We start from the raw sequence: 19,829 nt of genomic DNA, 5'->3' as shown, positions 1-19,829 counted from the left end.
CACACAGGGCCAGGCGCTTTAAAAGCAGCACCTCTCGCATTGGATTGTGGACACCATTACCATGGCCTACGAGTCCACCAGTACCCCGGTGCCTGATCACCTGGTGGCCCACTCAACTCGAGGTGTTGCCACATCTTGGGCCCTTTTTCAAGGCGCCCCCTTGGCAGACATTTGTTGGCTGCAGCTTGGGCCTCGCCACTTACACTTGCCCGGTTCTACTAGGTTGGACGTGATGGGACCGGTCCCTTCCATTGGGAACCCGGTGTTGGCTGCAGTCAAGCCCCAGTAGCCTACGGGCTCTGACTCCTTCCTTTTCCTGTCCCAGTCTGCCCCTGTTAAGTGCATCCTGAGGGAGCTAGTGAACCGTGTCTTTCCCTTCCACCAGACTATGCCTTCCAGTCGAACACCCACGCGAGCTGCTCCTGGATTTACTGACAGCCCTGTTGATGTGTTCCCAGGGCCTGTCATGTGGCCTACAGGCACGTTGCTGTTACGTGATATGTACATATTGTATATTCTTGTTCAGCTCGGCTACTCTGTTGACTAGCCAGCTATGTATTCTGTTTGTTTTTTCATTGGGTCTGTGGCCCCGCTCATATTGGATCAGTGGTCCACTGCCATGATATGTGCTGAGGCTGCACAAGTTGCTTGATTGCCCGCACCAGGTATTGTGCAAGTTGATTCGGCCTCGCTCCTAGCCTTGCTATTGTGAGGGCGTAAGAGTTGACCTCTGTAGCCCCGCTTGTATATGCTGATTCTAGACAGTTCCCGGTAAGAGCGTGACTACGGTCCTCACTGCTGGGCGGCTCAGGTGCGGCCCTGCGGGGCCCCTGAGGTTACTGTCTGGAGTTGTGTTGCCGAGGCCCCTAGCGGTACACCTCGGGGCAGGCTCCCTTATCAGCTCGCTGCCTCCTCCCTTGCGACGGCTTGGTTATACAGTAACCCCTCCCCCACGGGCAGTGCTTCCGACTTGAAAGTAATGATAGGTTGCGTATGCAGCCCCAGTTATCTGAAAAAGGAATCACTGCCCAAGGGCTGCAAGGTCACGTGGGATTCCTGGCTCCTGGCAAAAGAGGACGAACCTGCGCTGACGTCACGTTTTATAGAACAGGAAGTGGAACCTGGGCTGAGTGACGAGCACAGGGGCCAATGGCAGCTTTGATATCGTGACATTTCAACCAGGTTCCTACAGCAGTACGCAGAAACCCCCCCCCCTTGGGCAGTGCTTCCTTTTTCAGATAACCAGGGTTGCATACGCAACCTATCCTTATGCAGATGTTTGATAACGGGGAGGGCTGGCAGACTGTGTCAACTTGAGGACGGTTGCAAAGTTTTCGGATTTTTGGTTCAGTTTTCCTGGATTTCGTCTCCTTGGTTTCTTCTCCTAGGTTATTCCACTCCAGATTGTACCACTCTGTCTAAAATGTATAAAAATAGAAAGTTAAAACTAACAATTCAAATAGATTATAATCTCTTTCCTTCCAAACTTCTGATTGGTCAGGTTTGGGGTAATAAAACTTTGCCATTCTTCTCCCTTGATTCCTACAAAATGTGAATTGGGGGTGTGATGGCTTTGAGGAAAGTGAAAAATGGTTCAAATGTTACCTATAGTTTCTAACTCTCTATATTGTAAAGTTTTAGTTCTATCAACTACATCAAGTCCCTCAAAGCATGACCTTACATTTGATACCAAACAAGCCAGGTGTTCTTTTTTGGTAATGTTAAATTTGAGTTTTCTTGGAATTCCAGGGGGGGCTGGTCTGATGCCCATGTCAGTGGAGGATCAATTAGGATGTGTGAATAATTCTCTTACCAAATGTTAATGTTGTATGTGAAATATAAATGGTCCAATGGTTGTTTTAGCTAATACTCTTTCTTTTAAGACTAAACATGGCTTATTCATATTTTGGTTCTGAGGTCGAATTACTTAAGTGTCATTAAGTTAGTTACTTAGTTTGTTAGTCACCTTTTATTGTTTGTTATCAAACTGAGGAAGAACACTTCTGTTACTAGCATGTAGTTTGTATTTGGGTTTGTTGTCCTGGTTTATGGAATATATAAAGTACCTTGAATGTCTGTGTTCCACAAAAGAAATCTTCAATTGTAATGTGGTGCTAGTCTCTGTTGAGACGGGGCATGGCAACCCAGTTGTCAGTTGTGGGGTCTCCATCATGGACGTGTTATCTGTTATACTTTGGTGGGCACAGGCCTGTGTCGTAAAACATAGAACTTCAACGCTGTCTCCTTAAGTCCTTGAATGGAGTCAGCTTTTTGGAGAGCCCCTTACGCCACCGGGGGCTGTACACCCATACAAGGTCCCCAAGTCCATGTGGGCCCCCGGTAGTGCGTCTCATACTGGTGCTTCTGGCGGGTGCACGGCGATGGCAATACAGCCAAAGAGGAAGAGGATGGTGATGAAGATGGTGGGGGTGAAGAACTCGCTGTGGTAAGTCCCCCTCTGTGGCTCACTAACACCAACCCTTTTAAATCAATGAATCCTCCCATGCGAGACAGTAAGTCCAGACCTATGATGCAGCTTTCATTAATATCTGCTAGCCAGAAACATTGTCTCCATGTCTGACCAGTAGTTCCTTTTTGCCCCGCATAATGGCACGTTGCCCTGTTACAGTCCTAAGTGCTAGTGTAGTGGCCTCCCAACCAGGAGGAGGGGTGTCAGTGGTCCCCGGCAACACCCCCATTCGAAGCAGTGTAATAGTGGAGCCAGTGTCAATTAAAGCCTTGCATAGTGTGCCTTCTAGTTTGCAGGTAATGTACATGCTGCGCCCTCGACCCACTCTACCTACTGTGGTTTCTCCCAGACCGGAAGTGATAACAGGGGGTTTGAGAGCAGGGGAAACAGAAACAGGGGGCTGCCCTCCCCCATCTAGGCTGTCCCGTTGGAGTTTCCCACCGGTTGCTGACATAGGCAAGGTTCCCGCACGCGGCAATCTCTCGCTACCTGGCCATTCCTCCCGCAGCGGCTGCACCTCACTATTATAGCCGATTGATCGGGGCCTGCATGATTGACAGCCTCTTCCCCCTCACTCTCATACTCCATCAATATCTCCTCTGCCGGACAGCATGGAAGGGCTCTCTTCACTTTACTCCTACCCTCCATAAACACAGTCTCTCCTCGTGTAGCAATATTCACGGCTTGGTCTAGTGTGGCTGAGGCTGCTAAGTACACATGTCGGTTTAACTCCTCAGGGGACAGTGCTTTTAAAAATGCCTGCAGTGCTAACTCCCCTTGAACGTCGGGTGGAAAACTCGGATAGCCTCCCCGCATGAAGTATGTGATATCTGCCTCTAGCAGCCCCAAACGTTTCCCAGCTCCCCTTTTTCTTTGGCACAGTCTCTCCCTCATAATTTCGGGCCACTCACCCAGTCCAAAGCGGTGCTGGAGGCAGCTGTCAGCACTCCATAGTTCCAGGACAGCTTTACAATATGAATACTATAGGATTTAAACATCAATACATCATGAACATCATCTGAGTTCTGATGTTGAGCACATGAACCCACACTTACCCTAACCCTAACACTAATACCTAACCATAACCCTGTTATACATGTTATACATGTTATGTTATTATTATTATTATTGGCAGACAGCCTTATCTAGGTGTTATCTATTAGCGGGTTGATCAATGCTGATGTGTTTGCTCATATGTGAATTACAGATCAATGTAAATCTTTTATTCAGCATCCACTTATGTGTAGTGGTGCAGATACAAATTGTGATGCACCAGCTACAAAACTGTACATATAGTGTATGCTTGGTGTCTCAAGGTGCACTACTGACAGTAGATCCTGCGCACCTTCGCACTCGTCATATCTCTCCAAACAATGTGTGCACTGTGGCCACACTGACAAATGATGTAATGCAGAAACCAGTGTTCAATGTTTAAACATACATGTTAAATATATGATCATGTTACACAGGTATATTTACACTTGTACCATTGTCTAAATTGCATATCCATACATAAATTCTCTTTACAGTACAGTTTGTAATATGTCCAGTTGTGTGTATGTTGGGGGCGGGGTGCGATCCGACAGCCCACCACACCTGCTTTGTGTATTGTGTCAATGTAACATGTATAGTTCTCATTTCCACTTTCTATACTGTGCCTGGGATAAAGGTAAAACATTGACCACACACTGCAAGATAACTAACTGTTCAGAGTTTTCTAAGATTAGGCCTATATTTTCTTCCAATCCTAAATTTATCTGTGCAAATTTGTCTTTAGGGGATTATTTATTTATTTAAACCACCCACTGTTCAGTGCATAAACCTCATTCACTGGATGTGTTGGCTTGCAAGTTAGGCAACCATATACTGTATGCCTGTAAGAATAGCTCATAAATATAATATTCATATGCTTTACCTATTCGTGTAAATACAGATAATAGCAATTATACTGTATATTTAAGTTACAGCCGCTTTGACAGCAGTGTCATTCGATGCAGGGTTTGTCTCTTAAAAGTCACCTTCAGTCCATATAGAGAGAGATATGCATGAATTATTGAAAACCTGATATGTCCAAACTTCGGTTACAAAATGCATATATTAGAATACATATGAAATCTGCGGTGAGTGCGTTACTTTACGTGGTTCTATGGTACAGATACACTGTAAGAAAGTATACTTACACGGATTTCTATGCGGTATCTGGATGTGATAACAGTGAATGAGAACTGCTGTTATGCTGTTATATTTTAACAAGAATATGTATGCTAACCTAATATAAACAGATACTGTCCAGCATTACATTTGCCCTTGTGTTGGATTTAACCTGTCTGGAATCAGCTGTTTGCTCACTTTATGAAACTAATGCCAAATGTATCATGCATGGAAACATGAGTATGAGTGGGGTTTAATATTTACTCGATAGCAGGCACTACTCCCCCTAAAGATCTGTTAAGAAGGAAAAAAAAAGACATAAAAGAGTTTTCTGAATAATAAACAAATGCAAGAGCAGAATAAACAAACAGCTGAATTAAATACATCATTAATAAACAAATATGTAAAAAACATAGCCGAAATGAACACTGACACATTGCTGAACAAAACACAAAATGATTAATCTAATTTGTTACTGTACACCTGTATTCCGGCTACTGTAGCAATAAGTTATTTCCACTGAACACACAGAGCTGTGGAGGCTGCGAATAAACCCACGGAGCAGCACCTGTACAAACATGCAGGATGGGCTTTCTTTTACATTTTGCCATAACTTCAAAGTTGTCTAAAACTAGAGGAGCCACAAGACCATTTTCATGTTGTTGTCTCGCAGTTATTTTCTCGCAGTGCAAATTGTGTTTGATTTAAAACCAAATTTTGTATTTAATCGGGACCCAGATATGGGAAATAGTTAACTTATCTTGTCACAAACCTGTGTTTTTTAACTTTAGACTATGCTCCATTTGGAGTGCTGGTGACAGATGTGAATTCAGAAATGCCTTCCCATTTATCTTTAATGTTTTCTGAAATTTCAAGCAAAATTTGTTGTCCTACAATACATACAGACGGGTGACAAATTAAAGGAAAAAACAATATAAAGTTTCTCAGTAAGGTGTTGGGCCACCATGAACCACCAAAACAGGCCATAGCATATGATTCACATAATGTTCATACTCATCAAACCATTCAGTGACCCCTTGTGCCCTGTGGATGGGGGCATTGTCATCCTTGCAAACACTAGGGCGTTGAGCAGTCTTTGAAGCTCCTGCCATTAGTGTCCCAGTAATGACCCCTCTTTCAAAGTCACTTAGATCCTTTCCTTTTGCCCTCTTGATCCAAAATCGAGGTCAACTGGTCCTGCCCACCATTTTTATGCCACAGAGTATGAAGGATGTTAAATGCTTAATTGTATCATGCAGTACACCTCTTTGGAGGCATCTGCATTCATTATGTTCCTCCACTCATTTATTCATGTTTTTCATTTAAATTGACACCCATCTATATATATATATATATATATATATATATTGCAGCACAAAACGCAAATAATAATAACAACATGCTATCAAAAAAAAGTAAATCAATACTTTTGCTAAATCTGGGATATTGTGTTGCACATGTTTTTCGGATCATTCATCTAATATGAATAGTTCTCTAGTTGGTTTAGCTTTGGGATGTCACAGCGTCATATTGACAATATTGCTTAGCAAGGGTCTCTCTGAGGGATAAGATAGTGTCTATATAATAGCAATATCTTACATTAGAACACGTAGGGTTATGTATACAGCAGCTATGGAAGTCATTCTGTGTTTTTCTTTATTACTGGGATCAGACTATTTAGCTTATTCTTCTGATTTGCCAATTTGTAAACTGCAAGGAAACTTTGAGTTGAATGGGTTGTATAAAAAAGGTGACATTGTTTTGGGGGGATTATTTCCATTGCATTTTGCAACAGTATATCCTGAACTGACCTTCACTTCAAAACCAGAGCAGTTGAGATGTGAGAGGTGAGTGTAATCACTGAATGCTTTGGAGTTCAACAAACTGCTTTACTTTCAAACCAGGATTAAGGAACTCATAAGAGATTAATTTGCACTAAAATGTTCAGTATTGCATAATACTTCTAATTATCATAGTGTATTATCATTCTCTTAATGTCCTCTAATTTTGTAATGTTTCTCCTCTCTTCTTTCAGCTTTCAATTGCGATCTTTCCAGTATGCACAGGCAATGGCTTTTACTATAGAGGAAATAAACAGAGACCCTGCCCTTCTTCCTAACATCACTCTGGGCTACAGGCTGTATGACAACTGTGTCAACCTGGCAGGAGCGTTTCGAGCAGCCATAGCCCTGATCAGCGGAGTGGGCGACATTTTCACTGACTACAGCTGTACAGGGACACCCCCAGTCTTAGGCATTGTTGGGGATCCTGATTCAACTAATTCCATTTCAATATCTAGAGTGCTGGGTCTTTTCAATGTTCCATTGGTACTGTAACATACTGTATATATAAAGACTAATACTATAGAAATTAATAAATTATTCAAGTTAAAGTTCAATCAATTAGAGAAAAATGAATCTCAAACTGTCAAATTCATTCATATTGATTTGCTGTTGGGCGAAAGCCTCCCAAAGATGTTTCCATTTGCTTCTATTTACAGTTTCTCTTTTCCATGTCACATCTGCAAAGTTTATTATTTAATCATCCCATCTTTCACATGGTCATCTTCAAGGTCTTTTTAGGTCTGTTGGGATCATTCGATAGCTTCCTTTGTCCATCTTTGATCTCTTCTTCTTTTTTGTCTCATTTCAACATTTTCAGTGACGTCACATATTTTAGTTTGTTCACAGGTCCATTAACTTCTATATGTATGTATGTATGTATGTATGTTTGTATACATACAGCTCTGGAAAAAATTAAGACACCACTCCAAGTTCTGAAATCAATGTTAAGTGGTCTCTTAATTTTTTCCAGAGCTGTATATTTATAGCTGTAAACTGAATTTAGTTCTAGATTCATATATGTGTACATATACACATATATGAATCTAGAACTAAATTCTTATAATTACTATAATTATTGTTATTATTATTAGTTGTACTATTATTATAAACACTTTCACTTATAAATTGTTTTTCACAACAAATAAAATATCCATAATTGTACATAATTAAATAATCCCTTGTTTTTGTGTTTGTTTGTCTTTCCAGGTCAGCTATGGTGCCACATGCTCCTGTTTAAGCAACAGAAAAGAGTTCCCTTCATTTTTCAGGACTATCCCAAGTAATGCTTTCCAAGTCAAGGCCATTATTCAAATTATCAAGCACTATGGATGGACCTGGGTGGGGACCATAGCAAGCAGTGATGACTATGGTCAGTATGTGGTCAAGACTTTTATTGAACAAGCAAATACATTTGGCTGCATAGCTTTCTCAGAAACTCTCCCCAGTGTCAGCACAAAGGCTCAAATACTTAAAATTGTGCAAACTATTAAGCAGTCAACTGCAAGAGTTATTGTTGTCTTCTCCTCAGTAGCATATTTAATTCCTTTAGCTAGAGAAATTGTTCACCAGAACATCACAGACAGACAATGGATTGCAAGTGAAGGCTGGACTACCTCCACTGCAATACTTAGTGCAGAAACATTCAGCTCATTTGGTGGCACAATAGGAATCACCATTCGCAGAGGAGAAATCCCTGGACTGAAAGAGTTTCTCCTCCAGGTTCGACCTGTCCTTGAACTCAACAACAATTTAATCAACCAGTTCTGGGAAGAAATGTTCAATTGCAAATTCCAATTGAAAACAATTAGTTCAAATACTTCAGAGCTGCTAAAGAGCAAAATATGTACAGGATCAGAGGATATCAAGAGTACACAGACTTCATATAGTGACATGTCAGGGTTGAGGGGTGCCTACACTGTTTATAAAGCAGTGTACACCTTGGCACATTCCCTACATAATCTGATGTCCTGTGAATTTGGAAAAGGGCCATTTGAAAATAACTCCTGTGCTGACATCACAAGTGTGCAGCCCTGGCAGGTGAGGACATATTCTTTGGATAAGATAAAAGTAAGAGTCAATTAATATTTGTATATGCTTAAAATCTGTAGAAAAAAATCTATCAATTATTATAATGTATCAGTTATATGCATGAAAACTTTAATTGTGTTATTTTAAAATAAAGTAAAATACACAGGATCTAATCTATATACAGAAGACAATAAGAGCAGGATACTTTATTATTATTTTTGTCATTTAGCTGATGCTCTTATCCAGGGCAACTTACATTTGTACCCATTTATACAGCTAGGTATTTTACTGGAGCAATCTAAGTGGAGCAACTTTCTCAAGGGTACAACAGCACTGCTCCACCCAGGATTTGAACACACAACCTTCCAGTCATGAATCCAGAGCCCTAACCACTACTACACAGTGCTGCCTTTAGGATACTTCTCAGCATTTACCTATGCACAAAAATAACTAATTTAGCTCGCCAAAGTAATTAAAGATAGCCATATGATAATACCTGTTTGGTGTATTTTGCAAACATTTGCAAAAATAAGAACCTTGTCAAATTTCATCCACAATCTCATGAGTTTTTGTTACAACGTATAATTGACAGTAACTATAACCACAATGAAAATGCATAACATACACCAGCCTCAATAACTTGTGATGGTTACAGTATTAAAAACGAATGCATTTTGACAGTCGGGTAACAATAGCTTTTAAATTATGCATGTATCTTGTGATCTCCAGAAAAAATCATACCATTAATGCAAATATTATCAGTTAAAAGATATTGAAAGATAGAGCAATATTATGTTACTGCATGATTCTTCAGAAAACAGCTCACATTCACTTCCATTTCATGACAAAATGTCATTTATTTTGCTTTCCTGTTTAATCTAAAGCTCCTGCACTACCTGAAGAGAGTGAACTTCACTACTCACTATGGAGACAGGGTGTCATTTGATGAGAATGGGGATGTTCCTACAATCTATGACGTGATGAACTGGCAGAGGGCCAACGATGGCTCTATGAAAATAGAAACAATCGGTCTTTTCGATGAGTCGGCTCCTGCTGGACAGGAACTTACACTCCAAAAGGACAAGATCTTTTGGAATTTCGTTTCGAACACTGTATGACCTGTAAATTCTGTTAAATTATGAAAATATGAAATGCATTACCATGAAATATAGATCTTTATTATCGTGTTCTAGCCCCCCAGGTCTGTGTGCAGTGAAAGCTGTCTGCCTGGTACCAGAAAGGCAGCCAGGAAAGGGGAGCCACTCTGCTGTTTCGACTGTATACCTTGTGCAGAGGGAGAAATCAGCAACCACACTGGTAAGCAGAGTTTTTGTACTTACATACTATAGATTTACAACAATATCATGATTGTTTAAGAACTTTTGCTGAAAAAACTGTACACCATCTTATTTTTAGGTTGGACCTTATATAAAAAACAAGCCTAAATTACATGAAAAAGCAAAATGTCTGAAAGAGTTTATGTGCTACATTCCACTTAAATTGTATGTTGTAAATAAAAGTCTTAATGTAATTGTTGTCTACAATATACTTTAATTGTATGTTGTAAATAAATGTGATCTTCTTTCTATCAGATTCCAATGTGTGTGTCAAATGTCCAGCAGATTTCTGGTCCAACCCAAAAAGAGACCAGTGTGTGCTGAAGGACATTGAGTTTCTCACCTATGAGGAGCCGCTGGGATTTTCTCTGACAACAATCTCATTGTTTGGGTCATGTGTCTCTACTACAGTTTTAGCCACGTTCATTTACTACAGGAACACCCCAGTTGTAAAAGCCAACAACTCAGAACTGAGCTTCCTCCTGCTGCTTTCATTGATTCTCTGCTTTCTTTGCTCATTGCTCTTTATTGGCCAGCCACTGCACTTGACTTGTATGCTGAGACATGTTGTGTTTGGAATCAGCTTTGTTTTGTGTATCTCTTGTATTCTTGTCAAAACTATTGTTGTCATAATGGCATTTAAAGCCACACTTCCTGATAACAATGTCATGAAATGGTTTGGAGCTGCCCAACAGAGAGGTACTGTTGTCTGCTTTACAGTAATCCAAGCTGTGATCTGTGTCATATGGCTGACCACTGCATCCCCTGTGCCTTTCAAAAATACCAAGTATCAAAACTCAAAAATCATTTTTGAATGTAACATTGGATCCATCACTGGATTTAGCTGCTTACTTGGGTACATAGGCTTGCTGGCCAGTGTGTGCTTTCTGCTGGCTTTCCTGGCCAGAAATCTGCCAGATAACTTTAATGAAGCCAAGTTCATCACTTTCAGCATGCTCATCTTCTGTGCAGTTTGGATCGCTTTCATTCCAGCGTATGTCAGCTCTCCGGGGAAATACTCGGACGCTGTCGAGATATTTGCCATCTTGGCTTCAAGCTTCGGTCTCCTCATTGCGATCTTTGCTCCAAAATGTTACATTATTCTGCTTTGTCCAGAGAAAAACACCAAGAAAGCCCTCATGGGGAGAGCAGCTCCTAGGAAGTAACTTACAAATTTACTATCCATAATGTTGTTTTGTTGTGTGTTCTATAATAAGATTAATAACCTGATACTGTGTCCCCATGCATTGATCGTAGACCAAAGTTCCTTTAAAAGCTATTACCTTAGATGTAGAACTATGATCTAATGTAGAGAATTACTAAAATGGTCATAAAACCATTTACAGTTTTTCCTGTTGAAAGTCTTGAACATGTCATATTTTAATTTTGGGAAGGGCACTTTCCATTATTTATGTTACCTGGTACTTCATTGATAGTGAGTTGCTTCTCCACTCTTTCACCTGGTCAGCCAGAATGTTTGTGAAAGTGCAATTGCTGTAATTTGTATTAACTGCACTGCTTTGTACATTTAATTAAAACATATTATGTCAAAATGTTTGTTCTCTGTTTCTCTGTACATCATCATCAGTCTACTCACACAAGAGTAGGGTAATAGAACATACAATACAAATCATATTAAATTAAAAATATATCAGAAATATATTAGAAAACAATTATAAGGACTGCGTGAAAATACATTGATATGACTGAAATCTTTCAAAAATGGAAGCCAGTTGCAACAGGTTTCACTGTTGGTATACTTTCTGCTCTTCCCTGTGACTGACTCTTGGGTCAGAACACTGCAGCCCCTGAGGTGCTCTCCTGAACACACAACACCAGAGCACCTCCCTCACTCCTATAGCAGCTCAAATTCACTCTGCCTGCTCTGTGAGAAGCACCAAGAACAGTTACTTATTGTGCACATCTATACTACACAATTCATAGTTGTTTTTTTGTTTTTCAATTATTTAATCAAGTCATGCAAATTTAGATAAAAATTAATGATAGGTTGCGAAAATCTGAAAAAGGAAGCACTGTCCAAGGGGGAGGGGTTTCAATGCACTTCCATTGGAACCGCGTCGTTTTTTTCTAATACAGTTATGCGAAAACCATGCCCCATTTCTACTATGGGTGTGTTCTAACCTAATAGATCCGCGGCGTTGGTCAACAGCCTGAGAGCACTGATTGAATTGACTCTGAGAGTCTGGGACGATAGTGGGAGCGCGCCTGAGACAGTACTAGTGATTCATTGTATTAAGTTCAGTTTGGTGAATCGATTCAATTCATTCATTTGATTCAGTGACACGTAACCAAGTAGACTGAGCCAAGATTTGTTAGATAGATTTAGTTTAACCGAAAAGAACAAGTCATTCACAAACCACACATCACAAAAGCTAAGAAAAAAATCTGTATTTGGTTGACTGGGTTAAATTAAATAGTTAATAACAGATAACAGATAACAACAGTTTGAAACATTAACATAATTTATCCAACACATCTAAATTTAATCTTTAAAAAATATATTTAGTTAAATGCATTTGAGTAACTGATGTTTTTTACAACGACAAAATAGAGACGCAAAAGCCAAGCTAAAACACAAGGTAAATACCTGCGTTTTAATCAGACAGCTGTTGACCTATGATGCGGATCTATTAGGTTAGAACATACCCGTAGCAGAAACGGGGTGTGGTTTTGGCATGAATGCATTCGAAAAAAAATGGACGTGTTGGAACCTGATTGAACTGTCACTGTATTAAAGCTTCCATTGGCCCCTGTGGCCGTCACTCAAACAGATCCCTTCCCTGTTTGTATAAAAGGTGACAACTGCACAGGAACTTCTTCTTTTACTGGGAGCTAGGACTCACGTGAGACCTTGCAACCCTTGGGCAGTGCTTCCCTTCTCAGATAACCGGGGTTGCATTCACAACCTATTGTTATCTTTCAAGTCGGAAGCACTGCCCAAGCGGCTTACGACAGACCGAGGGTTAGGCCAGGCGGGCAAGCCTCGGATTTATTGCCACTGCTAATGCTCCCGCTGTGAAGGAAAAAACCCAAAACTGAACCAAGGTGTAGCTGGACCTCCAGTGCACGGACATAACTGAAACAGGATTAGCTAAAACTTATACACCCACACAAGACAGAAGACAGGATGTAGCAAAATGGTGGTGAACGACACTGTAAGTGAAGCCAACCAACCAAAACTTCAATGCTTTTGTATTCCACACAGGCACACAAATAGTTGTACGTCTCAGGTCCAGCAAAGAGGTCCAGTGGGAAGGGACCTGTTTGAGTGATGGGCACAGGGGCCAATGGCAGCTTTGATAGAGTGACATTTCGATCGGGTTCCAATGGAAGTGTATAGAAATCCCTTCCCCTTGGGCAGTGCTTCTGACTTGAAAGATATCCTAATATTATTTATATTTCACTTTGTTTGACAATGGAAGTTTAGACAATTTTTATTAGATTTACCAAAAGACATTGGTTTTGGTTTTTGTTGTTGTCTTGTAATTTAATTAATTCGTTAAATATTAAAAGCCCGTTTGAATAGCAGATAAGATATTCTGTTCTATTGAAAGGCCGATGAATGAATTATGATGACTAAGATCAGTCACATAACTACTAGCTCTTAATTAAAGTTTAGAGTTCAATTTTTTTTCCTCTTAGAACTACCAGGATTGTGTATTCAGAAATGCCTCCCATTTATCTTTTGTGTTTTCTGAAATCTCAAGTGAAAAAGGTTTTCCTATAACATCTATATATATGAACAAATACTGCAGCCCAAAAGGCAGTTCATAATCACAACATATTATCAAAAACTACTTGGTTTAGCTTTGGGATGTCACATAGGGTCATATTGCCAATATTGCTTAGCAAAGGTCTCTCTGAGGAATAAGATAGTGTCTATATAGTAGCGAAACCTTACATTACAACAAGTAGGGATATTCATTTAGCAGCTATGAAAGTCATTCTGTGTCTTTCTTTATTACTGAGTTCAAATTATTTAGTTCTTTCTTTTGATTTTCCAATTTGTAAACTGCAAGGAAACTTTGAGTTGAATGGGTTGGACAAAAAAGGTGACATTGTTTTGGGGGGATTATTTGAAGCACATTTAAAAACAGTACATCCTGAACTGACCTTCACTTCAAAACCAGAGCAGCTGAGATGTGAGAGGTGAGTGTAACGACTGAATATTATGGAGTGCTAAAAAACAACCTTACTTTAAAACCAGAGGCAATTAATAAGAAATAAGGAGCTATATACATAAGTATATTATATAATATTCCCTTAAAATAAAAAGACCATTGTTGAATGATAGTGTCCATTATCATTCAATGTTATATCACTTAATTTCCTCAAATTTTGTCATGGGTCGTTTGTCTTCTTTCAGCTTTTATTTTCCAGCTTTCCAGTGGGCACAGACAATGGTATTTGCTATTGAGGAAATAAACAGAGACCCTGTGCTTCTTCCTAACATCACTCTGGGCTACAGGCTGTATGACAACTGTGTCAACCTGGCAGGAGCATTTCAGGCAGCCACAGCCCTGATCAGCGGAGTGGGCGACATTTTCACTGACTACAGCTGTACAGGGACACCCCCAGTCTTAGGCATTGTTGGGGATCCTGGGTCAACTAATTCCATTTCCATATCCAGAATGCTGGATCTTCTCCACGTTCCTTTGGTACTGTAATCTAATTATATATATATATATATATATATATATATATTCATCTTCAAGGTCTATTGTTATCCATTAGATAGCTTCATTTGTTTGATCTCTTCTTCTTGTCCAGCACATTGCCATTTTAACATTTTAACTTTCAATGATATCACATATTTTAGTTAGTTCATGGATCCATCAATTTCTATATGTATACATATTATATATTTATATATATATATATATATATATATATATATATACAGACAGGTGACGGGTAAAGGAAAAAACAACATAAAGTGTCTCAGTAAGGTGTTGGGCCACCAAGAGCCACCAGAATAGTTTCAATGCGCCTTGGCATAGATTCTACTAGTCTCTGGACTCTACTGGAGGGATGTAATGCCATTCTTCCAAAAGATATTCCCTCATCATGCTGGTGGAGAGCTCTGTCTAACATGTCGGTCCAAAATCTCCCATAGGTGTTCAATTGGGTAGAGATCTGGTGACTGCGAAGGCCATAGCATATGATTCACATTACTGTAGGGGTCAAGCAGTCAGGCTTGCACAATTCCAATGGTGTGGACACACATGCACTCACCCACTTGTCAAGAAAACTAGCCAGTTGAGCAGTCTTTGTAACTGAAGCTCCTGCCATTCATGCCACAATAATCACCCCTCTTTCAAAGTCACTTAGATCCTTTCCTCTTGCCATCTTGATAAAAAATCGAGGTCAAATGGGCCTGCTCAGCATTTTTATACATGCCACAGAGCATGATAGGATGTTAATTGTTTAATTGTATCACACAGTACACCTCTTTGGAGGCATCTGCATTCATTATGTTCCTCCACTTATTAATTGAGGTTTTTCCTTCAATTTGTCACCCGTCTGTATATATATATATATATATATATATATATATATATATATATATATTTAAAATAATCCTTTGTTTTTGTGTTTTTTTGTCTTTCCAGGTCAGCTACTATGCCACGTGCTCTTGTTTAAGCAACAGAAAAGACTTCCCTTCTTTCTTTAGGACTATCCCAAGTGATGCTTTTCAAGTCAAAGCCATGATTCAAATTATCAAGCACTATGGATGGACCTGGGTGGGGGCCATAGCAAGCGATGATGATTATGGTCAGTATGCTGTCAAGACATTTATAGAGGAAGCAAATACATTTGGCTGCATAGCTTTCTCAGAAACTCTCCCTAGTATCAGTGCAAAGGCTGACATAATTAAAATTGTGCAAACTATTAAGCAGTCAAAAGCAAGAGTTATTGTTGTCTTTTCTTTGGGAGCATATTTTATTCCGTTAGCTAAAGAAATTGCTCGTCAAGATATCCGAGACAGACAGTGGATTGCCAGTGAAGGCTGGACTACCTCCACTGTAATAGTCACTGCAGAAACGTTCAGATCATTTGGTGGCACAATAGGAATTGCCATTCGCAGAGGAGAAATCCCGGGGCTGAAAGAGTTTCTCCTCCAGGTTCGACCTGTCTTTGACACCAACAACAATTTAATCAATCAGTTCTGGGAAGAAATGTTTGATTGCAAATTCGAATTGAAAACAATTAGTTCAAACTCTTCAGTTTTGTTTAAGAGCAGACTATGTACAGGATCAGAGGATATCAAGAGTACAACGACTTCATATAGTGACGTATCAGAATTGCGGACTTCCTACACTGTTTATAAAGCAGTGTATGCCTTGGCACATTCTCTTCATAACCTGATGTCCTGTGAATCAGGAAAAGGGCCTTTTGAAAATAACTCCTGTGCTGACATCACACGTGTGCAGCCCTGGCAGGTGAGACATTTTGATAAATTAAATGTAAGTGACAATAAAATTTAGTATGTGCTAAAAATCTGAAAATAGTAATAATCTTAATGCATCAGTTATATGTATGAAAGCTTTATTTTTTATTTACAAATTAAGTAAACTACACAGGATATATTCTATATATATAAGAGCAGGATATATTAAACTACTCTGCATTGATATAGATACAAAAATAACTAATTAACTTACCAAAGTTTTTATAGACAGACATATGATAATACCAGCTTGATGTATATTTACAAACAATAATTTGCAAAAACAAGAACCTGTAAAATCTCAGTGCATCCACACCTGAGTTTTTGATGTAATTTAACGTAACAATAACCACAATTGTCATTTAAAATGTATTCCAGCCTAAATAACTAAAAATGTGAGTGATAATGACTGCATTACAACCTAATGCCTTGTCACTCAGGTTACAGTAGCTGCTAAATAATGCATGGATCTTGTGATCTACAGAAATAATTGTCCCATAAAAGCAAATATTATCAATAAAAAAGATAGAGCAGTGTTATGTTACTGCATGATTATTTTGAAAACAGCTTATATTAACATTCCATTCAACACTTCCATTCAATTATGTACTTTTAAGGTATTCATTTATTTTGCTTCCCTATTTACTCTCAAGCTCCTGCACTACCTGAAGAGAGTGAACTTCACTACTCACTATGGAGACAAGGTGTCCTTTGATGAGAATGGAGACACTCTGGCAATCTATGATGTGATGAACTGGCAGAGGGCCGACGACGGCTCTGTGAAAATAGAAACAATCGGTCTGTTCGATGAGTCGGCTCCTGCTGGACAGGAACTTACACTGCAAGAGGACAAGATCTTCTGGAATTTCGATTCGAACACTGTATGTCCTGAATTCTCTGTTAACTTATGAAAATGTGAAATGCACTACCATTGAAACATATCAACGATATTAAAATAATATCCTTCTTTAATTCTGAAACCGCATGACTTGTTGATATCAAAATGTAACAACTATGCACAACTATAAAGCAAAAGAAAAGTCTTTAACAGAATAATATTCCATGACCAGGAAGGTAGCAAGATATTACTACAGAACTGTTTAAAACTACACAAAAAATAAAAAATTTAGTATGCTTCAATTGAGAAGATACACGTGTGAGAAAATTATCGCAGCATGATTGAACATGTTTATTGTCATGTCTAGCCCCCCAGGTCTGTGTGCAGTGAAAGCTGTCTGCCTGGTACCAGAAAGGCAGCCAGGAATGGGGAGCCACTCTGCTGTTTCGACTGTATACCTTGTGCAGAGAGAGAAATCAGCAACCACACTGGTAAGAAGAGTTTTTGCACTTACATGCTATAGATTTACTGTAATGTCATGATTCATAAAATAACTTTTCATGAAAAACTGTGCAGAACATACCATCTGATTTTCAGGGTGGACCTTTTTTTAAAAAATAAGCCTAAATTAAAAGAAAAAACAAAGCCTTAAGGAATTTCTTTGCTACATTCCACTTCAATTGTATGTTTTAATTAAAAGTGATCGGCTTTATCTGCTTCTATTTTTGTTTCTCAGATTCTATTGAGTGTGTCAAATGTCCAGCAGATTTCTGGTCCAACCAAAGAAGAGACCAGTGTGTAATGAAGGACATTGAATTTCTCTCCTATGAGGAGCCTCTGGGAATTTCCCTGACTACAGTCTCTCTGTTCGGCTCGTGTGTTTCAGCTGGAGTTTTAGCCGTGTTCATTTACTACAGGAACACCCCAGTTGTAAAAGCCAACAACTCAGAATTGAGCTTCCTCCTGCTGCTTTCATTGATTCTCTGCTTTCTTTGCTCGTTGCTCTTTATTGGCCAGCCACTGCACTTGACTTGTATGCTGAGACATGTTGTGTTTGGGATCAGCTTTGTTTTGTGCATCTCTTGTATTCTCGTCAAAACTATTGTTGTCATAATGGCATTTAAAGCCACACTTCCTGATAACAATGTCATGAAATGGTTTGGAGCTGCCCAACAGAGAGGCACTGTCTTTGTATTTACAGTAATGCAAGCTGTGATCTGTATCATATGGCTGACAGTGGCTCCTCCTTTGCCCTTTAAAAACACCAAGTATCAAAACTCAAAAATTATTTTTGAGTGTAATGTTGGATCCATCACTGGATTTAGCTGCCTGCTTGGGTACATAGGCTTGCTGGCCAGTGTGTGTTTTCTGCTGGCTTTCCTGGCCAGAAATCTGCCAGATAACTTTAATGAAGCCAAGTTCATCACTTTCAGCATGCTCATCTTCTGTGCAGTTTGGATCGCTTTCATTCCAGCGTATGTCAGCTCTCCAGGGAAATTCTCGGACGCTGTTGAGATATTTGCCATCTTGGCTTCAAGTTTTGGTCTCCTCATCGCAATCTTTGCTCCAAAATGTTACATTATTCTGCTTCGTCCAGAGAAAAACACCAAGAAAGCCCTCATGGGAAGAGTGGCTCCTAAGAAGTAACATAAATTCATTTTCTTCAATGCAGTCTTATACAGTTTAATAATGTGATATATTTCCTCTTGTTTTAAGTAGAGAATGTCCAATTAATAATTGTTATCTGAATGTGAAATGAGCTGAATATGCTAAAATAATTGAAAATTATTAGTATCCCACATGCAATCCCCAAACTGTCATCTGTATACAATAAAGTAATATTCTGAATGTAAATACACATATTATTTAAAATGGTTGATTGTCTGCAATAGTGCTTTGTTATTTTTAATAATACTTTATAGTCGGTGAAAATGCAAAGTGTGTTTTTGTGTGTGTGTGTGTGGTGGGGGGGGGCGTGGTTTGGGGGGTTTATGGCATGAAAAATGTCTGGAAATGAAATTACAGAGAAAAAGCATATTGTGGTTAGAAACTGTATATCAGAAATTAAAAAATGGTACCAATTAAATAAGAGTATATGTTTTGTTGCTTAAAGATATACTAACAATTTCCTACGTACAATTTGTACATTTCTCTTTGCTTATTTTAGGAGCCTTACACTTCTGTCAACTATAAACCTTACAGTTTGCCAGTTTATTCACCACATGCTCTCCATGTTCAGATACAAAACCACTGCTTGTGATTTGATTATTGACCAGAAAGCTGTCGAAAGGTGGCAGCCAAGTGCAACAAGTTTCACTGTTGGTTCTCTTGCTCATCTTCCCTGTGACTGACACCTGGGCCTGGATCACTGCAGCCCCTGAGGACGGTGCTCTCCTTAACGCACAACACCAGAGCACCTTCCTCACTCCTACAGCAGCTCGAATTCACTCTGCCTGCTCTGCAACAGCACCAAGAACAGTTACCTATTGTGCTATCTATACTACACACTTTGTAGATTTCTCAAATCCAACCCTGTCATTAAAGCCATGCAAACTGAGATAATTTTTATCCTAAAATTATTTATATTTATTATTAATGTATTTATTAATTTTACAAGGTTACCATAATAAATAGTTTTTTGTTGCTGTTGATGTTTTCTAATTTACAAAGCATATATATATATATATAT

General features: G+C 39.2%; 2 protein-coding genes across 2 annotated transcripts; both read left to right on the top strand.

Annotated features, from left to right (window-relative positions):
• Positions 1-2,327: 2,327 nt before the first annotated feature.
• On the top strand, positions 2,328-11,050 carry LOC136754104 (extracellular calcium-sensing receptor-like). Its single transcript, XM_066710433.1, has 7 exons — positions 2,328-2,340; positions 6,261-6,468; positions 6,657-6,948; positions 7,672-8,502; positions 9,378-9,605; positions 9,687-9,810; positions 10,086-11,050. The coding sequence occupies exons 1-7, from the start codon at positions 2,328-2,330 to the stop codon at positions 10,994-10,996; spliced, it is 2,607 nt and encodes an 868-aa protein (XP_066566530.1). The 3' UTR covers positions 10,997-11,050.
• Positions 11,051-13,785: 2,735 nt separating this feature from the next.
• LOC136754105 (extracellular calcium-sensing receptor-like) lies at positions 13,786-18,787 on the top strand. The gene is made up of 6 exons (XM_066710434.1): positions 13,786-14,000; positions 14,218-14,509; positions 15,464-16,294; positions 16,956-17,183; positions 17,508-17,631; positions 17,877-18,787. Exons 1-6 carry the CDS (start codon positions 13,786-13,788, stop codon positions 18,785-18,787), a joined length of 2,601 nt encoding a protein of 866 aa, XP_066566531.1.
• Positions 18,788-19,829: the final 1,042 nt, after the last annotated feature.

Source organism: Amia ocellicauda, chromosome 7, assembly GCF_036373705.1.
Source record: "Amia ocellicauda isolate fAmiCal2 chromosome 7, fAmiCal2.hap1, whole genome shotgun sequence".
NCBI lineage: Eukaryota > Metazoa > Chordata > Actinopteri > Amiiformes > Amiidae > Amia > Amia ocellicauda.
This window is presented reverse-complemented; position numbering and strand designations above follow the sequence as displayed.